The sequence below is a fragment of the Argopecten irradians genome, chromosome 10 (assembly GCF_041381155.1).
Source record: "Argopecten irradians isolate NY chromosome 10, Ai_NY, whole genome shotgun sequence".
In the NCBI taxonomy this organism is placed as follows: domain Eukaryota; kingdom Metazoa; phylum Mollusca; class Bivalvia; order Pectinida; family Pectinidae; genus Argopecten; species Argopecten irradians.
In genome coordinates, this window is record NC_091143.1 from 8,210,963 (window position 1) to 8,233,579 (window position 22,617).

The window sequence follows — 22,617 nt, forward strand, 5'->3', positions numbered from 1 at the left end:
GTTACTTGTTTTATTAATTCAATGAAGTTTTATGATCATTTAGCTTGCTGACCTACAATTAATGTTTGCACAAATGTATGTCGTGGAACTTGTCAACGTCATTGTACAAAACACTGACAGGCCTGGCTATATTTACACGTGACAATATATAATGTAACGTTAGACCACCTTCCTGGTATTTAAAACCAGAAAGCAAGGTGCGTGCATATTTCATCTTCAGTAGGTCTGAATAGTGCATTGGCTTGAAATCGTTTTTATGGTAAGTACAAAAGGCTGCACATTGTATATTATTTTAGGTTATATGCCTACATTTTTAGCCCACCATCATCAGTTGGTCATCCTCGATATTCCAGGGGTTCCGATCACTTACGATCTCTACACCCCTAGACTATCTCATAGTGAAATTGAAGGCAGCTCAGCTGAAAATATTTGACCAATCACAGACCAGCAAAGATTTCCTTTGAAGACTACAGAGAGAGCAACGACCAACTTCAAAGCCACATAGTCAACCACAGTGTACCGTTATACGGTTCTTTTGATGTACATCAAAGGACTAAATTACCTGTTCTGTTCTGTTGCCTCCAGTTTTACGATGAGATAGTCCAGGGGTGTAGAGATCGTAAGTGATCGGAACCCCTGGAGTATCGAGGATGCAGTTGGTGGGCTATTCAAATCGCCCTGCGACTGTGGTCCGTCGTCCGTCCGTAAATGATGATTGTTATAATTATTTCTTAAAAACTACTGTAGGGATTTTGTTCAAACTTCACATGGAGGGCCCCCTTGGTCCATATTTTTGCCATACAGATTTCGTGGCTGATCGGAAAAACAAGATGGCCGCCAGGTAGCCATCTTTTATTTTGGCAGTTGAGTTTGTTATCGATATTTCTTGAGAACTACTGAAGGAATTTTGTTCAAACTTCACATGGAGGTTACCCTTGGTCCCTAGTTGTGCCATACAGATTTTGAGGCTGATCGGAAAAACAAGATGGCCGCCAGGCGGCCATCTTGGATTTTGATAGTTAAGGTTTGATATCCCTATTTCTCAAAAAGTGCAAAAGGGATCTTTCTCAAATTTAATATGTAGGTTCCCCTAGGGCCCTAGTTGTGCATATTGCATTTTTGGACCAATCGATGAACAAGATGGCTGCCAGGCCGCCATCTTGGATTTTGTTATTCAAAGTTTGTTATCGCTATTTCTTAGAAAGTACTGAAGGGATCTGTCTCAAAATTCATATGTAGGTTCCCCTAGGGCCCTAGTTGTGCATATTGTGATTTGGGACCGATCGGTCAACAAGATTGGTGCCAGGCAGCCATCTTGGATTTTGATATTCAAAGTTTGTTACCGCTATTTCTCAGAAAGTATTGAATGGATCTTTCTCAAATTTCACATGTAGGTTTCCCTAGGGCCCTAGTTGTGCATATTGTGATTTGGGACCGATTGATCAACAAGATGGCCGCCAAGGAGTCATCTTGGATTTTGATAGTTGAAGTTTGTTGCCGCTATTTCTCAAAAGGTACTGAAGCGATCTGTCTCAAATTTTATATGTAGTATGTTTGAAAAAGTTTAAAAAGTAGAGAAAAGATCCATCTTTCCTTTGTCAGATATAGATCATTCTTTGGTGGGCGCCAAGATCCCTCTGGGATCTCTTGTTGTATAATGGGCATAGGTATTTATATAATCTATTGACATTTATTGTCAGACGAGTTAAATACCTATGATAATGGGCACAACGCCAAAGTTTCTCAATACCGACGTCTTATATTATTGGATTTATACACCTCAACCCAAGCTAAATGACAAATACAGGAACCAGGAAAATTGGCTACCTTACAGCCTGGTATTTAATAAAAACTTGGACCAGGAAGCAATCATATGCTGAGTCATTTTGTCTTCAGTAGGTGTAAATGAATAGGCCTGAAATTGCTTCTTTGGTAAGTTCTGTTATATCACCATTAATTTTCGTTAATTTCTTACTTGGTGACATGATTTAAAAGGCTTAAACTGTACACACTCTAACTATTTGTTGATACAGCTTTATACATGTAGTTATATATATTTTTGTAGCAAGTCCTCGTACGAGTGATTTGTAGCCACTATAATCTTACTACATTAATATCTCAGAAAAGAGTCTGTCATTATTACCATTCCAGGAGTCAGCGTGGGACGCACATGTACACATATATCTATGTACAAGTCTCCTCATGATCCTATACTGTCATCATTGGTGTCGGTGGTGGGATTTTTTGATGACTTCCTCATGGCCTGACTGTCATCTTTAGCTCACCTGGTCCAAAATACAGATCTTCAACATACACTTCATTGCCATAATATGTCTTTTCATAACATATAATAGAGATCTGTGTCATACCATACGGCATTCTCAATATTCCAGGGGTTCCGATCACTTACAATATCTACACCCCTGGACTATCTCATAGTGAAATTGAAGGCAGCTCAGCGGAAAATATTTGACCAATCACAGGCTAGCAAAGATTTCCTTTGAAGACTACAGAGAGAGCGACGCCTAACATCAAAGCGACACAGTCAACCACAGTGTACCGTTATGCGGCTCTTTTAATGTACATCAAAGGACTGAATTACCTGTACTGTTCTGTTGCCTCCAGTTTTACTATAAGATAGCTCAGGAGTGTAGAGATCGTAAGTGATCGGAACCCCTGGAGTATTGAGGATGACCATATGGTGTCCAACGTCCATTGACAAAATCAACTTCTTTTTGAAAAACAATGGTCAGAATCAAATGCAAATGCAAATCTTGCTGGTACAATATCCTTATGGGGTGGGTATATCGCTTCTGAATTGTACAAATGGTTGTACCGACCTCCCAGTTGCCTGTGGGATAAACTAGGGCCAAAAGGGGTCAATTAGGTCATATCACTATATTTTAACTTCTTCTCATGAAGTTATGGATTCATATCACTCATACTTTATATGTACATGTATATAGAATCCTCGGTGGACTCAAAATAGTACAAGGTTTGACTGCATGACCCCTTAGGGGCCTATATTAAGAGTCTTGTATATGAAATATGAGTTTTTGTCTTATGTACTGAATTAACCTGGTGATATCATAGAATTATATCATTATCTAATCTTCCTGAATTGGTCTACTAAGTTTTGGTTTTAGTTAAACCCAAACAACAATTTACTGATTGTACAACTATTTAATACAGTGGCACTAGTGTTTCCATATAGATTAAGGTTACAAAGTGTGTTCCTCTGTTGCAGTAAATCTTCACATACATATCTTAAAGATAAAATTGAATGTTTGAAGTTATCTTGCATTTATTCATTTCAGGGAGGGAAAATGTCAAAAGAAGAGGAATCAGTTTTAACCGCCATTGTAATTGGAGCTGGAATGCGGGGCTCAGTTTATGCTCAGTATGCCCATTCATTTCCAAGTCGACTCAAGGTATGAAAGGATCTAATTTATAAGAGGTGGTCGTTAAATGTATAGATATATTAAAATGCCATATATGTGTTATTTTTAGCCAAAACTATTTTACCCAAAACAATCTTTTTGTAAAATAACAATATACAATCTGTGTTTCAGTTCTTAATTGCCTATGTCTCACCTGATCTTTTATATGCAATCATTATGTGTCTTCAATTTGGATCTTTAAAACAAATGCATGACTTTTAGTTTAGACCTTAATGACTTTAATTGTCGATGGGCTGTAAAAACTGAAATAAAACAAACAAAAATATTCTTTATTACCATATTACAGAGTTATCTGTCCTTAGGGGTAGGTATCACTTTTTTGTTTGTTTGTTTGATTAATTAAAGTCCTATCAACAGCTATGGTCATGTAAGGACGGCCTCTCATGTATGCAGTGTGTTGCGCGTATGTTGTACGAGGTGGGTGTTTTGGAAGACTGCGGTATATTCATGTTGTGTCTTCTTGTATAGTGGAACTATTACCCTTTTTATAGTGCTATATCACTGAAGCATGCCGCGAAGATACCAAGCAACACACCCCACCCGGTCACATTATACTGACAATGGGCGAACCAGTCATCCCACTCCCCGTTTGCTGAGCGTTAAGCAGGAGCAGAAACTAACACTTTTATAGACTTTGGTCTGTCTCGGCCAGGGGACAGAACCCAGAACCTTCCTCATAGAGGCAAGACGCGCAACTCAAAGCCAAAAGTGAGGCGGTGCCAAGGAAGGCATTAGGAAAGATAAAGTCAGTTAGGAAAAAAAGAAAAGATCCTAAATTTAGTCGCCTTTTATGATCATGCAATAAGGGCAGCAGGCACAATTCTAACGCCCTACCTGCTTGTGGCATCATATATGTTAATTGCTAGTGGTACTTTTCAAGAGAATTTTACCCACAAGGGAGGTAACTATGTAATATGCAAAGACAGAATATTATGGCAATACGTGTATACATCATGAAATTACAACAGGAATGTTTGGTCTTTGAAATAAAAATATATTTGAAATTATTTATATTTTTAGATAGTTGGAGTAGCTGAACCAAGGAAATTTTATCGTAGAAAACTTCAGAATTGCTTTGATATTCCAGAACAAAACTGTTTTTCAGGTATTTATAGTTGGATTTATTTTATAAATGTTTTAGAGATACATGTTTTGTGTCTTATCAGAGCAAAATATGTCATTGTTAGGCAATAGAAGTGGTTATATCGTAAAATTTGATAAAAAAATACATTTGCACATTTGTATTTTGTTTAAAATATAAACAAACCCTTGAGAGCTTTAATCCTGCAACTGCCCCACATACTGACGGATAACTACTGCCGGATAAACTTGTGCTTTATCCATCAGTACGAAATCCTTTATTCGTCAATATGATCACGTGAATTTGTTCCACATCTGACGAAACATTTTCCCACTTGATCCCAAACTTAAACCTTCTGATGTATGAAACATCATTCAGTCCTGATGAAAAGGGATGTCACAATCTCTGGAATGATGTCATTTTTACGATATCGAAAATCTCGTATGGTGGTGTCATCTTTTTCTTGACTCATGGCAAAGGTATGTATTGCAAAGTAATTCTTTGATGGGTAATTATTGTTTTTTTAGTATTTTCTTATCAATTCATTATTATTACCTTCTGAATAGAACTATTGGTACTGTGTGCAAATTGGCTTATATATTTCCCTCGGAAGTAAAAAGGAATACACTCTCCTTTGGTTAAGTGAATGAATCTTTTCATTTGCATCAAAGAAGCATCTCGCTTTGAGTGAAACGAAGTAAATAACTAACAATTTGCTTTCGTTTTAATGTCATAATGGTTGTTGGATAAACAGAATACACGGTTAGTATCTTACAGTACAAGGTTTATTTTGGTACTTGACACGGAAAGCTGAGATGACTCAGCAAAGCTTCATCTAAGTCTCGCACCAAAATCAACCTTATTTAGTAAGAAACTAACAATGTATTCTCTATATATCAGGCGGCACTGTGCCAAAGAAGGAATGCATTTGTTTGCTTTTACCAAAACAATGACATCTGGTAATTTATTATTCTCTCACCATTCACTGATTTGGCACCTGTTTTAGCCGTGGGAGATTTCTCTGTCAACCCCTAGGGTATGATAGATTGCGCACGCTAACCTTTTGGTCCTGAAGACATTTACGTGTGATGTCCTGACTTTATGTGATGTGACCGTGGCGTGCACTGTCGATGACGTCATCAACATTGATGTGCAGACGACGGCACCATGTTCATGTCTCGGGAAAATTTTTCTTTTAGGCTACTTTTTCTTCTTTTTCTTTTTATATGAGAGAAAAAGAATCATTCCCTACCTTTGATGGTGTAACAACAAAGTCAATCCTCGGGGGAATTCCTGAATGTCTAACCCTCGGCAAGCCTTGGGTTGGGCATTCATGAATTTCCCCTCGGGTTGTGATTTCGTTGTCACACCCTCTAGGTAGGGAAAGATTCTATTAATCATTTCATCTGTTGGCGTCATCCAAAATTCAGTCTTTTCTAGGATATAAAAGTTTTAGACTTGTGTTTAAATTCAATTTCTTTCTTGTTTATACTTGATGCTACTTTAGAAGTTTATTGTATAGAAAAAGAAACAGAATAAAAAAAAAAAGCTTAAATATTTAAATCTTTCATTGTTAATTACAGAGGTATCTATACACTACATGTATGTATCTTGCTGATTTCATCAATATTTGAGCAAAACGATGTACCCTGATGATTTTTTTCTTTGAAGTGAAGCCTTACACTTACATGCAGTAATTACTTTTCCCCAAGGGCAGATAACTCTGTTATGTACTGAATAACAATCCTCACACGTTTCTAAATGGATCTTTGTATGTTACAGACTGGAGTGATGCGAGTAAGAGAGACAAGATGTCTGACTGTGTTATAATTACTACACCAGATCGTCTACATAAGGTTTGTTTATTGGGACAGTCCCTTACATATCATAATGTTTTAATACTAAATATTCCTACACATGTATGAGGTCTTATTCCATCCTGATTACATTGGATGGATATGAGACGATGCAATGTTAAAAAGTATCTCATCATGTTAACCTCTAACTCATTGTTGGAGTAAATACTATGGTGCTGTGTGAGCTTTGAGATATAATATAACCTATCATAATATACACTTATCAACTTGTCTAAACTCATGGATGTCACCTAGACCCGGATATTTCGCCGGTGTAGATATATTTATATAGAGAATGGATTACACAGGTTTTAATTTGTATAAAATAATAAGGAAAATGCTCGGAATAATTAAGGAATTAGGATTATACAAAAGCTGATGTTGACAAGTTATACTGTAATTCAATGCTTGCTTAAGTTAACTAGTTTAATGTTTTGTACTCTATCCAATGAATATGTAGCTAAGTCTTTTTACCCAGTTGTCCTGGAGACAATCACAGACAAACAACTCATCTGTCTGTACACATTTTACTGAGTTATCTGCCCTTGTATTTTGGTATCAATTGTGACAATATTATTTTTTTTTTTTTTTTAAATAAGACATAACTATCAACAGCTAAACACAAGTGCATATAATTTTGTAATATGCAAAGAAGGAATACTACGGCAACTAATGTATGCAATACTTCAACTACTTCATGTATATCTAAATATGCATCAAAAAGGGTTTGTCCTACCTAGTACATATTTTATTTTGCTATACTGAGCTATACAATGAGTCAGAAACATCAGAAACAGATTTTTCCTGATATGTGAAACAGCTAAAACTGGTGTATAGAACAGATAATCAACTATAACTTGTAATGCTTGTAATGTGAAAACAATGGAATGTTAGTAAGATTCATCTCTCCATTAATTGCTTTGTAGGATCCAGCTGTAGCTTTTGCTAAGAAAGGTTACCACATACTACTGGAGAAGCCGATGGCAGTGAGTATAGTTAGATATTTCTACTTCATAATTAAGTATAGCTATCATTTATAGCTTCATATCAATGTTTCTTCTGTTCATCTCTCCTTTACTGCTATGACTTTAGATACTGTAAGAGAATTCTGGAATGTCACTGCTCCATCAATGTTAATAAGCTTCATAAGACGTGAACATAATCTGTTATAGTAAACAATTATATCATGAATATTACACCATTTAATTGCTGAAATGATAACTGCTAGTTTTCAGTGCTATGTATAGTTTTAGGTTTAGTGCAAAGCACATCCCCAATATTCCAGGTGTAACTATCCACCCTTAGACTATGTAAAACTGAAAGCATTTCAGGATAAAAAACCTGACCAATCACAGGCCTACTAAGCCTTCCTTTGATGATGATATAGAGAGGGACCCCAAACCTAAAAGCCATACAGTTCATCATTTTTTATATACATCAAAGAACTACCTGTCTCCTCTGTTGTGGCACTGATAGTGTTCAGTTTTGCTATGACATAGAGGTGGATATTACAACAGTGATAGTAAATCTTTGAGTATTGAGGATGGGAAAAGCATTCCTGGGAATCAACATAAATGTTATGACAATGGTAAGGTAATGTAAATCTCTTGCTGATCTGACACTAATAATTTAAATAATCCTTTAAAAGGTGAATGAGGAGGATTGTAGAGAAATCGTGGAGACCTGTAAAGAGAACGGCGTGACTTTAGCGATATGTCATGTGCTCAGGTATACACCGTGGGCACAAAAGCTGAGGGAACTTATTGACAGTGGTGTGATAGGGGAAGTGGTCAACATCAACCACACAGAACCTGTGAGTTTAACTAAAATTTTTCATAGCATAGATTATTATGTGACTATTATTTCATTTGATCTTTATGGGTTTTTTTATACTTTTCATTCATGTATTGATTTAAAAGTACCAGAATGATAGAAGTTTATCAGGTTGATCTTCATTCAGTTCCAAAATGATTTTAATTAGCACATATATATATATACCTGGTATGTTTTAAAACAAAACTGAAAAATCATGTCATTGAATGATGAAATGTCATTGAAAATTCAAATGTCATTTGTTGAATTAGAACTTAGATATCATGATAGAACCACAATATCAAGACACCAGAAAAGATATTACATATATAACATTTTAGGTCATTTATGTATATGATATAAGATCACAGGGATCAGTAAGGCTACAATCTATAGCGACTCACTGGGTACTTCATTTCTACCATCTGTTGTATTTTATTTATAAGGTCCACTGGAACTCTTGTTATGATACCTAAGGAATTCTGTAAATGTACATCTTTTAGTGGCAATCATATGACATGTATATATATCGCCCTAGAGATTTTGTGCTAAGATGTAATCACATTTTCTGCAAATCTTTGATAGACTAGTTGTTGTGACTAGTGTATTCAAAATCAATTTTATGCCAAATTTAATAATTTGATTGCACTATGTGGTATGTTTTACAGTATATCAAATTTTTATCTAATTCTATTTTCACTAAAAAGGTTGGTTTCTGGCACTTTGCTCATTCTTATGTTCGTGGCAACTGGCATAACCAGGCTAAGAGCTCCAATTCATTATTAGCAAAGTGTTGCCATGACTTTGATCTGATAAACTACTGGATGGCCGGACGACACTGTACAAATATATCGTCATTCGGACATTTAAGTCACTTCAATAAGAAGGACAAGGTGAGATAACTCTGTACTTCCAGATAACACGATGAACGCCGTCCACGTGTGTCTCAGAAATCTGTGCTGGCTGTACATATGTTACATGACAAATATTTCCAGAAAGCCTTATAAACTAATGGTACATTGTCACGCTGAATTACCATCGATATCTCTAGATTCAAAAAAGTTAAATGTTAAATCGCCTCGCGGCATTTTTACTCAACATCGGTCAGAGGAAAAAAAACGTTCAGTCAGTCAGATTATGAGATGCATATTTAGAGGTGTTTCAGTGTCATCTAAGGAGTAAAGAGTACAAAAAAAAAAAAAAAACAATATTAAAAAGCAAGGGCAATAACTCAGTGTAAACTGTTGTAGGTAGGGTTCTGGCACTTTGCCCATTCATTTGTGAGAGGCAACTGGAAGAGAGAGGATGAAAGTTCGCCAGCACTCTTACAAAAATGTTGTCATGACTTGGACCTAATTCATTATTGGATGGTTGGAAAGAAATGCCACAGTATATCTTCTTTTGGCTGTTTGAGTCACTTTAATGTTGCAGATAAGGTTAGATTATCTCCCTTTATAATAAAGATTATCTGCCTTCTTCATAGGCAGTGCATGTTTCTGCTGAGTACGGACTGATGGTGCATGGTTAAGCAGATAAGGTTCAATTATAGTCCTTTTCATAAAAGCATGGGCTTTTGGATGGGATGAAAGGCGACATTGTTTGTTCAAAATCAATATAAGCATGTCTTAGTTATTCAGACAATTAAGGTCACATATGCTTAATTGGCAAATGGCATTTTCTCAATAAGCAAGAGGTCTTCTTACCTGCATGATGTTTGATTTTGAGCTGGCTTTGGTGAAAGGATTGCAATTCTTAGGTCATCTGAGACGAAGTCTCAAGTGACCTATTCTAATCGCCTTTTGTCGTGCGTTGTCTGTTGTCCGTAGTGCAATGATAAACAATTAACATATTCTACTTCTTCTCCAGAACCACTGAACCAAATAAAGGAATGTTTGTTTTTTTGTTTTTTTTTAAATTGTTGAAATTTTGCAGAAACCTTCCATGGCCAAAGGTCAACTACAATTGTGAATTATAAGGTCCCAGCCCCCCAGGGGCCTGAGAGGTGGGGCCAAGTCATAAATTTCCGGAAATGGTAGAATCAAATACTCTTCCTGGAATGAAAGGTCTTAAGGTCCTTTACAAAAATTGTGAATTATACTCTATATGACCCTGAAGAATCACGTTTTCCCCTTGGGAGAGGGTCAAGTTTACTATACTATAGTTTATATAAGGAAACACATTTTTGAGCATTTTTTGGTCATTTGTAATAGGAAATGAGTCAAATGTCGTCAGAATTATCAGTATGAGATGGCCATTGAATGCTATTACCAAATTTTCCCTGACTGACCCCCATGGGCCTGAGGAGTGGGGCCAAAAGGGGTCAAATACGGTGTAGGCTAAAACTTCAAAAATATTCTTCTGAAATTCCTGAAATGGTTGAATCAAATACTCTTTATAGATGGAAAGGTCTTTAAGTCCTTTAGAAAAATTGAGAATTATACTCTATAAGACTCTGGGGAATCATGTTTCCCACTGGGATTGGGGACAAATTTACTGTAGTTTATATAGGGAAAACACATTTTTGCGAATTATTCAATGTTGTAAGAATTATCAGAATGAGATGGCAGTTAAACCCTGGTTGACAGTATTTCCCTGACTGACACCGGGGGACCAAAAGGGAATAGATTTTACTTTGACCATTTAAAATAAAAATTCCAGAAACGGTGTAACCAATACTTCACAGATAAAAAAAAGTTTGAATCCCATGTGGTGCAGTTACCAGGAACTGGCCGCTGGGCAGTGGTTTTTCTCCGGGTACTCCAGCTTTCTTCCACCAACAAAACTGGCACATCCTTAAATGACCCTTGCTTTTGAAAGGATGTTAAACTAATAGATCCTTAATTTTTTATCGTTACATAATACAGTAACTAGGTATCAATGAAAAAACAAAGAATAGAAATTCTGATATGAATGTTCAAATTTAAAATAGATTTTAATTCGTACATCCTTTAACAGATTTTAACCAACTTTGCAATGCTCTTTCTGTGTCAGCACTCAGGTAACCATGAAGGACTATTGGGCCTCTGGTTTTTATACAGTTTACCATTAATCAAAGTGGAACGTAATCTGAATTGTTCTGCGTTTCTATTGCCTGTTAATGTAATTGCCTTGGTCCCGCTCAAGGCCTATATATAAAGACTATTGAATGGCAGAATGATTCAAACTCAGACTTAGATACTAGCTTCATTGAAAATGGAGTCCACTGGAGGCCCCTGGCAAAATTATCGGGGCTCAAAATCCGGACATCTAACTAATCGATTATTTTGTCTAAAAGTGCATTGTTCATATATAGGTTTATTTTCACAAATAAATGAAACAAATGATATTGTATTACAGCGAAATTATATAAACAGGCAAAAAATCAGGGGGTGAGTGGGCCCTCTGTAACATAAAATCAGGGGGCCAGTGGGCCCTCTGTAACATAAAATCAGGGGGCCAGTGGGCCCTCTGCAACATAAAATCGATGGGTCAGTGGGCCCTCTGTAACATAAAATCAGGGGGTCAGTGGGCCCTCTGTAACACAAAATCAGGGGGTCAGTGGACCCTCTGTAACAAAAAATCAGGGGGTGAGTAGGCCCTCTGTAACAAAAAATCAGGGGGTGAGTGGGCCCTCTGTAACATAAAATCAGGGGGCCAGTGGGCCCTCTGTAACATAAAATCGATGGGTCAGTGGGCCCTCTGTAACATGAAATCAGGGGGTCAGTGGGCCCTCTGTAACATAAAATCAGGGGATCAGTGGACCCTCTGTAACAAAAAATCAGGGGGTCAGTGGGCCCTCTGTAACACAAAATCAGTGGGCCCTCTGTAACACAAAATCAGGGGGCCAGTGGGCCCTCTGTAACACAAAATCAGGGGGCCAGTGGGCCCTCTGTAACACAAAATCAGGGGGCCAGTGGGCCCTCTGTAACACAAAATCAGGGGGTCAGTGGGCCCTCTGTAACACAAAATCAGGGGGCCAGTGGGCCCTCTGTAACACAAAATCAGGGGGCCAGTGGGCCCTCTGTAACACAAAATCAGGGGGCCAGTGGGCCCTCTGTAACACAAAATCAGGGGGCCAGTGGGCCCTCTGTAACACAAAATCAGGGGGCCAGTTGGCCCTCTGTAACACAAAATCAGGGGGCTAGTGGGCCCTAATCAGGGGGCTAGTGGGCCCTAATTGATATGCTGGCAACTGATAATTTGTCTGTAGCATGATAGTTATATGAATCATGATAAAATGTGAAATTATGTAAAAAAAAAAAAAATGACATGGATGATTTGATATACAGCGTTGATTCAAACCTAGAAAATAATTATTTGCTTATGATAATATTATTTTACATTTATTACCAGCCCCCAGGATCAGCCAGTCGCTGTATGGACTGTCCATCTAGCATTGAGTCCAAGTGTCCATACTCGGCTAAAAGGATCTATCTGGACGAGGTCAAACAGGTTATGATCTACTATGCTTCTATTTGTCTGAAGTGTTGTTTGGTTGCCTTTGTGTAGCTGCAATATGGTAGCTCGAAAGACTTTTAGACAGAAATGGTGTCGTCTTTAGAGCTATAATTGGTGCCTATTACTGCTAATGGAGCAAAGTAATGATCATGGGATACATTTTTGAAATGTTTGTTTGCATTTTATTGTACTTGTTTTATATCACTTACCTACTAGGCAATAAAACTCAACCGCAGAAAATATCAAATTCACAGTGAGACATTATTTTCTTTACATATGCTTATAAAGGTCTTTTCGAAGGGAATTTATACGACAAGTCTACAAATTGTGGAATCGACGTCTTGTGATCGTTACGATAGATATGAAGAATGGTCTTTATGTTTGTTTTGTACAAAGAAATATATAAATGCATGTATAAAAAAGTATAGAAAAGTTTGATGGAGTTATTTTCTGAGGCAGTGCTCCACTAGGACACATAGGAACTATTTCGTACCTGGCGGAAAGGTATATATAGGCTGGGTAGATTATCAATGCTGAGGGACGATAGAACAGTATGGTTAAGATGTTCCGACAGAGGCACATCTTGGTGGCAAAATGTTTGAATCCCATGTGGGGTACTGATTGCAGGTTGTGCGATATTCTCTACGTAGTACTCAGGCTTTCCTCAACCTAAACCTGGCAGGTCCTTAAATGACCCTGTTTGTTAATAGAAGGTTAAATCAAACTTACAAAAACAAACCTGCAGAATAATTTGAACCATATTACTTATAATAAGATTAGTGTAATTATGTAAAGTAAAGGTCATTGATGGTAGGAATAAATATAATATATAGGTGTTCAATAAATGGTATATTTATTATTAGAGAAAATTAATTAATTCTTGCTTGTTCTGTACAACAATCAAAATTCTGAATGTTATGATTTTTAAGTTCAATACTGGGTGGCCTGTCTGTGTGATCACTGAAGAACCGACGATAGAGAGTGTGACAACAGCCCTGAAAACTGGACCGTACGGAGTTTGTGTATATGACAACGACAATGACGTCATGTCAAACCAGGTATGTTTGTGGGTCTTGTAATTTGTACATCTGTCATGCTTTATATCTACATGTATGCAATAACAAATTCAGATTTTCTGACAGATGCTCCACCACTTACGAATGGTATTTTTCTCTATCAAAAACAGGAACTCAAATTAATTAAATATTATTTTTCAGTTACAAAAATTACCTACTTTACACCATTACCACTATTGAAAAGTTTGAGCTTCTCATTTTACTTCAAGATAGAAATATCAAAAATAATTAATTATAATTGCATCCAAAAAAAATTCCATCGCACTAAGCCCTATATTAAATGCAAAACTGATTGTGCATGTACCAAAAGCAAAATAAATTATTTTTTATGTATTTTTGTCTTGATGTACTGAACAGTTGAATTAATTTATACATACTATGATCAGGAGTTATAGTCATTAACTAAAACATCTTGTTTTTTTTTTGCTTTTGCTTATTCTGGGAAATTAACTCTAAGAAAGCTAGGTTAGCAATATTGCTACTGACTTTAGGCCCAAGTGCTTTCCAGCAATTTGGAAAGTGCTTGGGGCTAAATTAATGTCTATTTACCTAGACTAATATATGTTAGGGAAAAGGAGGCATTCTGAGACCTATTTTGTTACAAGCATTATTAGCTAACTTTGCCCATCTGCTTGTCCTTCTCTAGGTCCATCTAGCTGTCATATTAATCCGTAAACATCAAAACCTATTGATTACGACCTGAAATTCTTAACCTTGGTTGTAGGTGGTCAATATGCAGTTTGAGGGCGGAGCTACGGCCACACTGACCATGATGGCATTCACCCAATCGGTCTGTACACGAGAAGTCAAGATTTACGGCACCAAGGTGCGTTATAATTATCAACAGTTTGATTCAATGTTTTTGGTCATTATATTTATTATAAACTTAATTTATTTTAAATCGATTGTTAACAAGTTATACAACTTATACAAATCTCTTTCGATGGCCCGGATTAAAGCATGTAATGTTTCTTAGAACATTATATTTGATAATTATATGTATTCATTTTTGCTGTCTTTTTCATCATGATGTAAATTTTTGGTGTGGTGTATTGATATGGAAAAGTAACTATGGTATCTTAAAAATTGCAATAACTCCATCAATTTTGAAAAAAAATGCAATCCTTCTCTCTCTGACAGGGACAACTGTCTTGTGTGGCCACTGGCTCTCCCATCATTAAACATTCCAACTTTGTCACTGAAAAGACGCGTAAGTTCATAGATATGTATACGTATAATGACAACATTTTTAGTTCCACAAAGTTGCGTAAACACCATTTTCATATTGCGGGCATTTTCTATAATTGTTTAATGATGCTTCACCACTGACAGAGCTTAAATGATATATTCATCATTTGAACAAGAATTGGTGTTTAATCGTGTATATATATGTCTAATTAATACAAAAAATAATATAAAATCATTTATTTTGCCTTTGGTGCATGTGCAATCAACACTTCATTCCATGACATGTTTTTTTCAGGATGCAGTTAATTATTTTTTTAATTTTTATCAACTTGAAGTAAAATTAGAAACTCAAACTTTTAAGTGGCAGTAATGGTTTTAAGTAAGCAACGTGTGTAACTGAAGAAAAATACTAAATAGTCTGCTCCTGTTTTTGAATGCGAAAAAATACCATTTGTCAGCGATGGAGCAACTTTAATATTTAAGTAAACCAAATAATAACTGAAGACAGATAGAAATATGTCTGAAGAGTTGTATACTCTTGGAATTTTGGCATATGCATATTATCTTCTTTGAAAATTTGAAAATCACATTATAATATATGTAGTGTTTCTGTGGTTAAAAAAATAATGTTTTAATTAAAAGAAAAGAAAAGCAAAGAAATAAAACCCTCGTCGTTCAGTTGATAAACTTTGTTCATTTAACATCGATTGAAATAGAAGTTTAAATGGCCTCGATGTAAGTGTGTGATGATCAAGAAAACCCACATGATCAGGCACGTGACCCCTGACCTCTTCATGTCTGTGCCAGCTTAACCACTACATCACCAGATCTTTTCTGTTTTAGATGAATATCGAGCAGATGCCATTATGCAGAAAGGAATGAGTGGACATGGAGGAGCCGACTTTCATTGTATACATTCATTTGTCAGCAGTATAATTGTAAGTTATGTTAGGTCAAACAAGCATTGCTTTAAATGATTGTAAACTGTAACGAAGATATTTCTCCAACATTTAGGTCTGGAAATGTCTAAGACATAAATGACTTAATTTTCATGTACAACAATAAAAACATAATATACAGATATAGGCCTAATATTTGAAAAAAAAGAAACTGCAACCTTTTCTTTAATAAATGGATTAATATCATCTCCCCTTTATCTAATGCTAAACTTGAATCCTGCGGGCTGTACATGTGCTCATGCACATGGTTTTGCTGGGACATGTTATTCATGCACTTTATCCCCGTGAGAATTTTATTGAAAGGTTGGCAAGTATGATATATAGATAAGATGATCTGTCTCCCCCAGCATCATCCCAGCACCAACAGATATATTCTCGAAGAATCGAGGAAATAGTAGAGTTACATAATTACCAGGTGAGTGTTAAGGTCACCATTGCTAATTTTAGAAAATCAATGTCTGCACCCAAGTGGCTCCCTTTCTTCATTGACCTTCCTAATTAACACAAAGGATAATTAGTTTTAGATCAAGGTTAAGGCCACAGCTTGTGGGGATTGGCAGACCTGTAGGGGACATGTAATACGTACTTTAGCAATTGTCAGAATACTTGTTTTTGTTTGACAGAATGAGAATCCAGCAGATATTTTGACTGGTCCAGATGAAAGTTTGACTGGACATTTGCTGGTGTTTGCTGCTGAAAAAGCAAGAAAGGAGAATCGGGTAGTCACCTTACAATCAGATGGGACTTACAACTAATGGATATTAAAAAATGTTCTACACTGATATAAAACCATCGCTATAATCCTTGATATTAGCGTGCAGGGGTTTTAATGTGGAGGGAAACTGTGGTACATAGAGAAAACCAGTGTTGAGCAGGTGACCTCCGACCTTTTCATGTCAGGTAATCAAAATCAAACCCAAATACCCAACCACAAACGTGTGCATTAATAGAAATGTTGACTTTGACATATTGTTAATACAATGGGAAAATAGAAAAAGCATTATTCTTTAAGATATTTTTTTTCAAAGCTTTATATACATTGTTTATTACATGTTACTATAGTATATTGCAAAAAAATTGCACTTTTTTTATACCACCATCATCAGATGAGTGATACTATTTTTTCCTATCATCATCTGACTGTATACTTTTAAGTGACTGTTACATAAAAGTTTTATTTATTTCAAAATATTTTATTAACAAATACAAGATATACATGAATCACAGAGAAAGATAATATATTAATGTAATGCCAAATGGATTGGACAACAGGCAAAGCCTATATAGGTCCTCTCCAGAGGTAAAAGTTTTATCCGTCTGTGTGTCTGTCCATCTAAATAACAATTTTTGTTTATGCTATTTCTTAGAAAGTATAAAGGGATCTCTCAATTTGCATATGTATGTTCCCCTAGGGTCCTACTTTTGCATACCTGGTATTGCTTTATGGACCAATCGCTCAACAAGATGGCCGACAGGCAGCTATCTTGGATTTTGATAGTTGAAGTTTAAAAATCAGAGAAAAGATTCCTCTTAACGAAAACGTTTAAATTATTTTTCTAGGATGCAAGTACAGCACTAAACTTATATACAATATACTCTATATCCATATGAAGTTTTGGCTGGCGATTCCATACTTGTATTATGTTGGCTGTTAAAATCTGGTAATTAATTTTAAAGAAAACTTGTATTTTGTCAAAACATTTTACTGGTAGAGATTAACAGTGCCATAGTTATGATGAGTTATCTATATATAAGGCTTTGTTAAACATTATTGTGTGAATCATTCTACTTCAACAATAGTTGACGTTTATACAATGAGACACTTTTTAAGTCATCTGACCCGAAGGGTCGGGATGACCTATAGTTGTCATGTTCCGTCTGTCGTCGTCTGCCGTCCGCCGTGCACTGTGCACCATGCGCCCTGCGTTAACTTTTCACATTTTGAACGTCATCTCAAGTTCTACCAGTGCAATTTAGATGAAACTTACATGAAATAATCCTGACACGGTCCGGACAAAGTGTTGTTGTTTTTCGGCTCAATCCTGAATCCAAGATGGCCGCCACAGCCACCATGTTGAAAACACATTTTGAACTTCTTCTCAAGTTCTACCAGTGCGATTTGGCTGAAACTTGCATGAAATGATCCTGACATGGTCCTGACAAAGTATTGTTATTTTTTCGGGTCGATCCTTAATCCAAGATGGCCAACACAGCCGCCATCTTGAAAACACATTTTGAACTTCTTCTCAAGCTCTACCAATGACCGATTAGGCGACTTTTTTTTTTTGCATGAAATGATCCTGACATGGTCCTGATCACAAAGTGAATTATTGTATATTTATTTTTCTCCATTCTTTCATTCGATTTCATTGTTTGATTTTTTTTAATAGAGAGAGTGGGATGGCCGCTACAGCAAAGAATTGGGAAGGAAAGAAGGGATAATGGGATCTTGAAAAAATCACATTTTGAAAATCTTCTAAATGTAGATATATTCTTACCGGTGCGATTTGGCAGATTCTTGCATGGAATGATCCTGAAAAAATGAAGTCCTGACAAAAGTTAGATAGTTATTTTTTGTGTACAATCTGAAATCCAAGATGGCCGCCACAGCCACCATCTTGAAAACACATTTTGTCTACTTCTTCTCAAGTTCTACCGATTATTGTGAGCAATTTGGCTGAAACTTGCATGAAATGATCCTGACATGATCCTGACAAAGTTTTGTTATTTTTCAGGTCGATCCTTAATCCAAGATGGCTTCCACAGCTGCCATCTTGAAAACACATTTTGAACTTCTTCTCAAGCTCTACCAATGCGATTTGGCAGATTCTTGCAGGAAGTGATCCTGACATGGTCCTGACAAAGTATAGTTATTTTTCGCGTCGATCCGAAATCCAAGATGGCCGCCACAGCCGCCATCTTGAATACACATTTTGAACTTCTTCTCAAGTTCTACCGGTGCGATTTGGCTGAAACTTGCATGGAATGATTCTGACATGGACCCAACAAAGTGTTGTTATTTTTCGGGTCGATCTGAAATCCAAGATGGTCGCCACAGCATGAAATGATCCTGACATGGTCCTGACAAAGTTTTGTTATTTTTCAGGTCGATCCATAATCCAAGATGGCCACCACAGCTGTCATCTTGAAAACACATTTTGAACTTCTTCTCAAGTTCTACCAATTGCGATTTGGCAGATTCTTGCATGAAATAAACCTGATATGGTCCCGACAAAGTGTTGTCATTTTTCGGGTCGATCCGAAATCCAAGATGGCCACCACAGCCGCCATCTTGAAAACACATTTTAAATGTCTTCTCAAGTTCTACCAGTGTGATTTGGCTGAAACTTGCATGATATGATCCTGACATGGTTCTGACAAAGTGTTGTTATTTTTCGGGTCAATCCGAAATCCAAGATGGCCGCCACAGCTATTTTGTTCGAAATAAAATTTGTTGAAAGAAATTGAAAATAATCCTAACATGCATGGTCCTGACAAAGTCACACCATATATAATTAATTTTACTATTGCCAAGGTAGTCAGATGACCGTTAAGGCCCTTTGGGCCTCTTGTTAACATTACATCTTGTGTCATATATCCAATTATTAATGAAAATTGATTTTTTGTTGTGTTGTTAGCAAAGCAAATTATGTGATGAAAATATCATGTGATCAGATAATTTTGTGATAAATTGTAAGATAATCTTGTGAATAACAAAGTCATTTATTCAGGTGATAGAATGATATGCACTTTAAAATAACTTGAATAAATAAACAAATGATATATAAAATGATGATGACAATCAATGCTAAAAAAACGAATCTGGTATATTACTTACACACATTATTTGTTGTATTGTATTACAATGAACAATCCTGTGTTTCAAAATCAGTAAACTATAGCATTTTAATTTGATAAATATTAATTAATGGGGAATATGGTATAGTTATTGTAATAATTGATAATTGCTGTGATAAATCTTCCTTTGTCGATATAATTATTTATGCGGTATGATTTGGGTTATTTATTTAGTAATGTGAGAAAAGTATTAAACATACATATGATTGTGATATTATTGATTTTTATTTTAATATTTTTATTGAATAAATCATTTTTAGCTGATTATAGAATATGTTGTTAATTTTTAGCCCAACATCATCAGATGGTGGGCTATTCAAATCGACTTTCATCCGTTGTCCATGCATAAACAATGCTTGTAACCGCTATTTATTGAGAAATACTCCACGGATATTTCTCAAATTTTACATATGATTGGGAACGAATCCCGGTCTGGCCACTACTTTTTCTCCTCTCCTTTTACAGAATTGGCGCCCAACTAAATAGCCCATGTTGGTGGTGTTTGGAAGGGTCTCGCATGTCTTCGAAAAAGGAGGGAGGAGTGTGGCGGGATTGGATAGGGTCGATTATCGGTGACCAGGTAGCTCAATTGGTAGAGCACTTGGCTAGTGTTCAGAGGGTCCCGAGTTCAAATCCTGGTCTGGTCACTACATGTTCTCCTCTCCTGTTACAAAATTGGCGCCTATCTAAATAACCCACGTTGGTGGTGTTTGGAAGGGTCTCGTATGTCTTCGAAGACGAAGACTTTGAGAATTGAGGGAAGAGTGTGGCGGGATTGCACTGGGTCAATCATCAGTCGGTAGAGCACTCGGTTCCGGTCAGGTATTGAACTTTGGACCTCTGGATTACTAGTCTGACGCTCAATCGATCGAACTAAAGAGAAGTTCTCTCTAGCCGAGCAATATATTGCAAAAAGTATTGACCAGGGTTATACATGTTTCCTTTGGTCCCAAGGAGTCTCATGCTGATTTTCAGGCTGATCAGGAAATCAATATGGCCGCCAGGCAGCCATCTTGGATTTTAGTAGTTGATGATTGTTACCGCTATTTCTCAGAAAGTACTGAAGAGATCTGTCTCAAATTTCATATGTATGTTCCCCTTGGGCTGTTGTTGTGCATATTGCATTTTGGGAGACATCAGTCTTCAATGTGACCGACTGGCTGCCGTCCTGGATTTTAATGGTATATGTTTGAAAATCAGAAAAAAAGATCCTTTTTTCAATTGTTAGACATAAATCTTTCTTTGGTGGTTATATCTGAAGAATTCCTTATAGAATCAAATTACAGATGAAGGTTCTGTTTAACTTTGACAACATTGCCACCTCGTATCCATTTTAGCCCAGCACAAACAGACGGCATGGTGTTCAAATTGCATTTCGTTTGTGATCTGTTGGTATATCCGTCCGTTACCTTCTTTATCAGAAAAATAGAAGAGATCTTTCATTTTCATACATACATTTCCCTAGAACCTTAAGTCTTTTGAGACCGATCTGTCAACATGATGGCTGATAGGAGCTATCTTGGATTTTAATATTGAAATTTTGTTAACGTTTTTTTTCTTGAAGATACCAAAGGGATCTGTCTCAATTTCCATATGTGTTTCCCCATTGATTTTACTTATGGGACGGATTAGGCAATAAGAATACCAACAGGCAGCCATCTTGAATTTTAATAATTGAAGTTGTGTTTCCGCTATTTTTCGTAGAGTTCAGGGTGATCGTTCTGAAATGTGTATACATAGGCTCCCCATGGCCTCTGGTGCTGCATGGTGCGCATTCGTTGATTCTCTTTGGATTCTAGTGGAGTTTATTGGAAGTTACGAACACGAGGAGAAACTTTGGCTGATTGGTGGCCTTCTTAGCTTTTGATAGTTGCAGTTTGTTACTGTAATTTTTCAGAAAGTGTTAAGGAATCTATCTGAAATATCGCATATTGGTTCTTCTTTGTCCCTATAGATTGTCCATTGTACTTTGTGAGAAGGAAAACAACATGACCGACACGCAGCAATTGTGGAATTGGTCATTTTCTCAGGAAGTACTAAGATTAGGTTTTTCTTGATCCTGTATTCTGCATGTCCATTTGTAAAAATGATATATAGTGGCCACATTTAAACAAACATGTCTATGTCTTTTGCACATTTGTCCTCCTTGCACATTTTTTTTCTGGTGCTAAAAAAATTTTTTTGTAATTTTGTCCTCCTGCACATTTTTCGTACTTCATTTTAGAAAATTTTCCGCTTCCTAAAACGTTCAACACGCAATGTTCAAACCTTTAATAATGAAAATTTAATTCACGACCTAGACTAATAATGTCCATCAAGGGATTATACTATTTAAAAAAGATATCTTAAAAGATATTTGTTATTATTTTGAGTCACACAATGATATGCTGGTGGTGTGCATCCGGTATGTTCAGATCGAGCAGGGTTGCATAATGGAATGACGACATTCACAATAATCATTTCTAAATGCAGGTAACTTTCAATCGAAAAATTACCGTGTTCAGAACGCTTTAAAATCATCAAAACACATTGAAAATTCATCTCAGCCATTCTAAAACGTATTATTTTTTCCCGGAGGAGACACTTGGACTCCCAAAAAACAAAATCTCGGGCCTTCGGCGCTCGCAAAATCATAAAAATACATCGTAAACTCATCTCAATCATACTTAATCGTAATTTTTCCCGGGGGAGACCCGCGGACCCCACAAACACCAGATTATCACGCCTTCGGCGCTCGCAAATTCCCGGTTGAGACATCCAAAACACCAAAAGTTCGCGCCTTCGGCGCTCGCAAACTCATTAAAATACATCGTAATACCCATCTCAGCCAATTATAAATCGTAAGGTTTTTTTCACGGGGGAGACACCCGGACCACCAAACACAAAAAT

At 36.5% G+C, this 22,617-nt stretch overlaps 1 protein-coding gene across 8 annotated transcripts in view; it reads left to right on the top strand.

Annotated features, from left to right (window-relative positions):
- Positions 1–22,617, top strand: part of LOC138333030 (putative oxidoreductase YteT) — a 34,439-nt gene that overhangs the window by 152 nt on the left and 11,670 nt on the right. The window contains exons 1-14 of one of the 8 annotated variants that reach the window (XR_011209933.1): positions 1,781–1,932; positions 3,318–3,431; positions 4,482–4,566; positions 6,325–6,398; positions 7,325–7,384; positions 8,047–8,211; positions 8,918–9,103; positions 12,543–12,641; positions 13,577–13,705; positions 14,448–14,549; positions 14,864–14,933; positions 15,755–15,849; positions 16,494–16,770; positions 18,606–19,992. Coding sequence is in view for 5 of the 8 variants with exons in the window: in XM_069281126.1 (XP_069137227.1) it covers positions 1,906–1,932; positions 3,318–3,431; positions 4,482–4,566; positions 6,325–6,398; positions 7,325–7,384; positions 8,047–8,211; positions 8,918–9,103; positions 12,543–12,641; positions 13,577–13,705; positions 14,448–14,549; positions 14,864–14,933; positions 15,755–15,849; positions 16,494–16,625 (1,338 nt within the window). In the remaining 3 variants the exon portion in view is untranslated. Of the gene's footprint in view, positions 1–104; positions 260–1,780; positions 1,933–3,317; positions 3,432–4,481; positions 4,567–6,324; positions 6,399–7,324; positions 7,385–8,046; positions 8,212–8,917; positions 9,104–9,460; positions 9,647–12,542; positions 12,642–13,576; positions 13,706–14,447; positions 14,550–14,863; positions 14,934–15,754; positions 15,850–16,493; positions 18,138–18,605; positions 19,993–22,617 lie in introns of those variants that run through there. The other 7 variants (XR_011209935.1, XM_069281129.1, XR_011209934.1 and 4 more) reach the window with 7 other exon arrangements.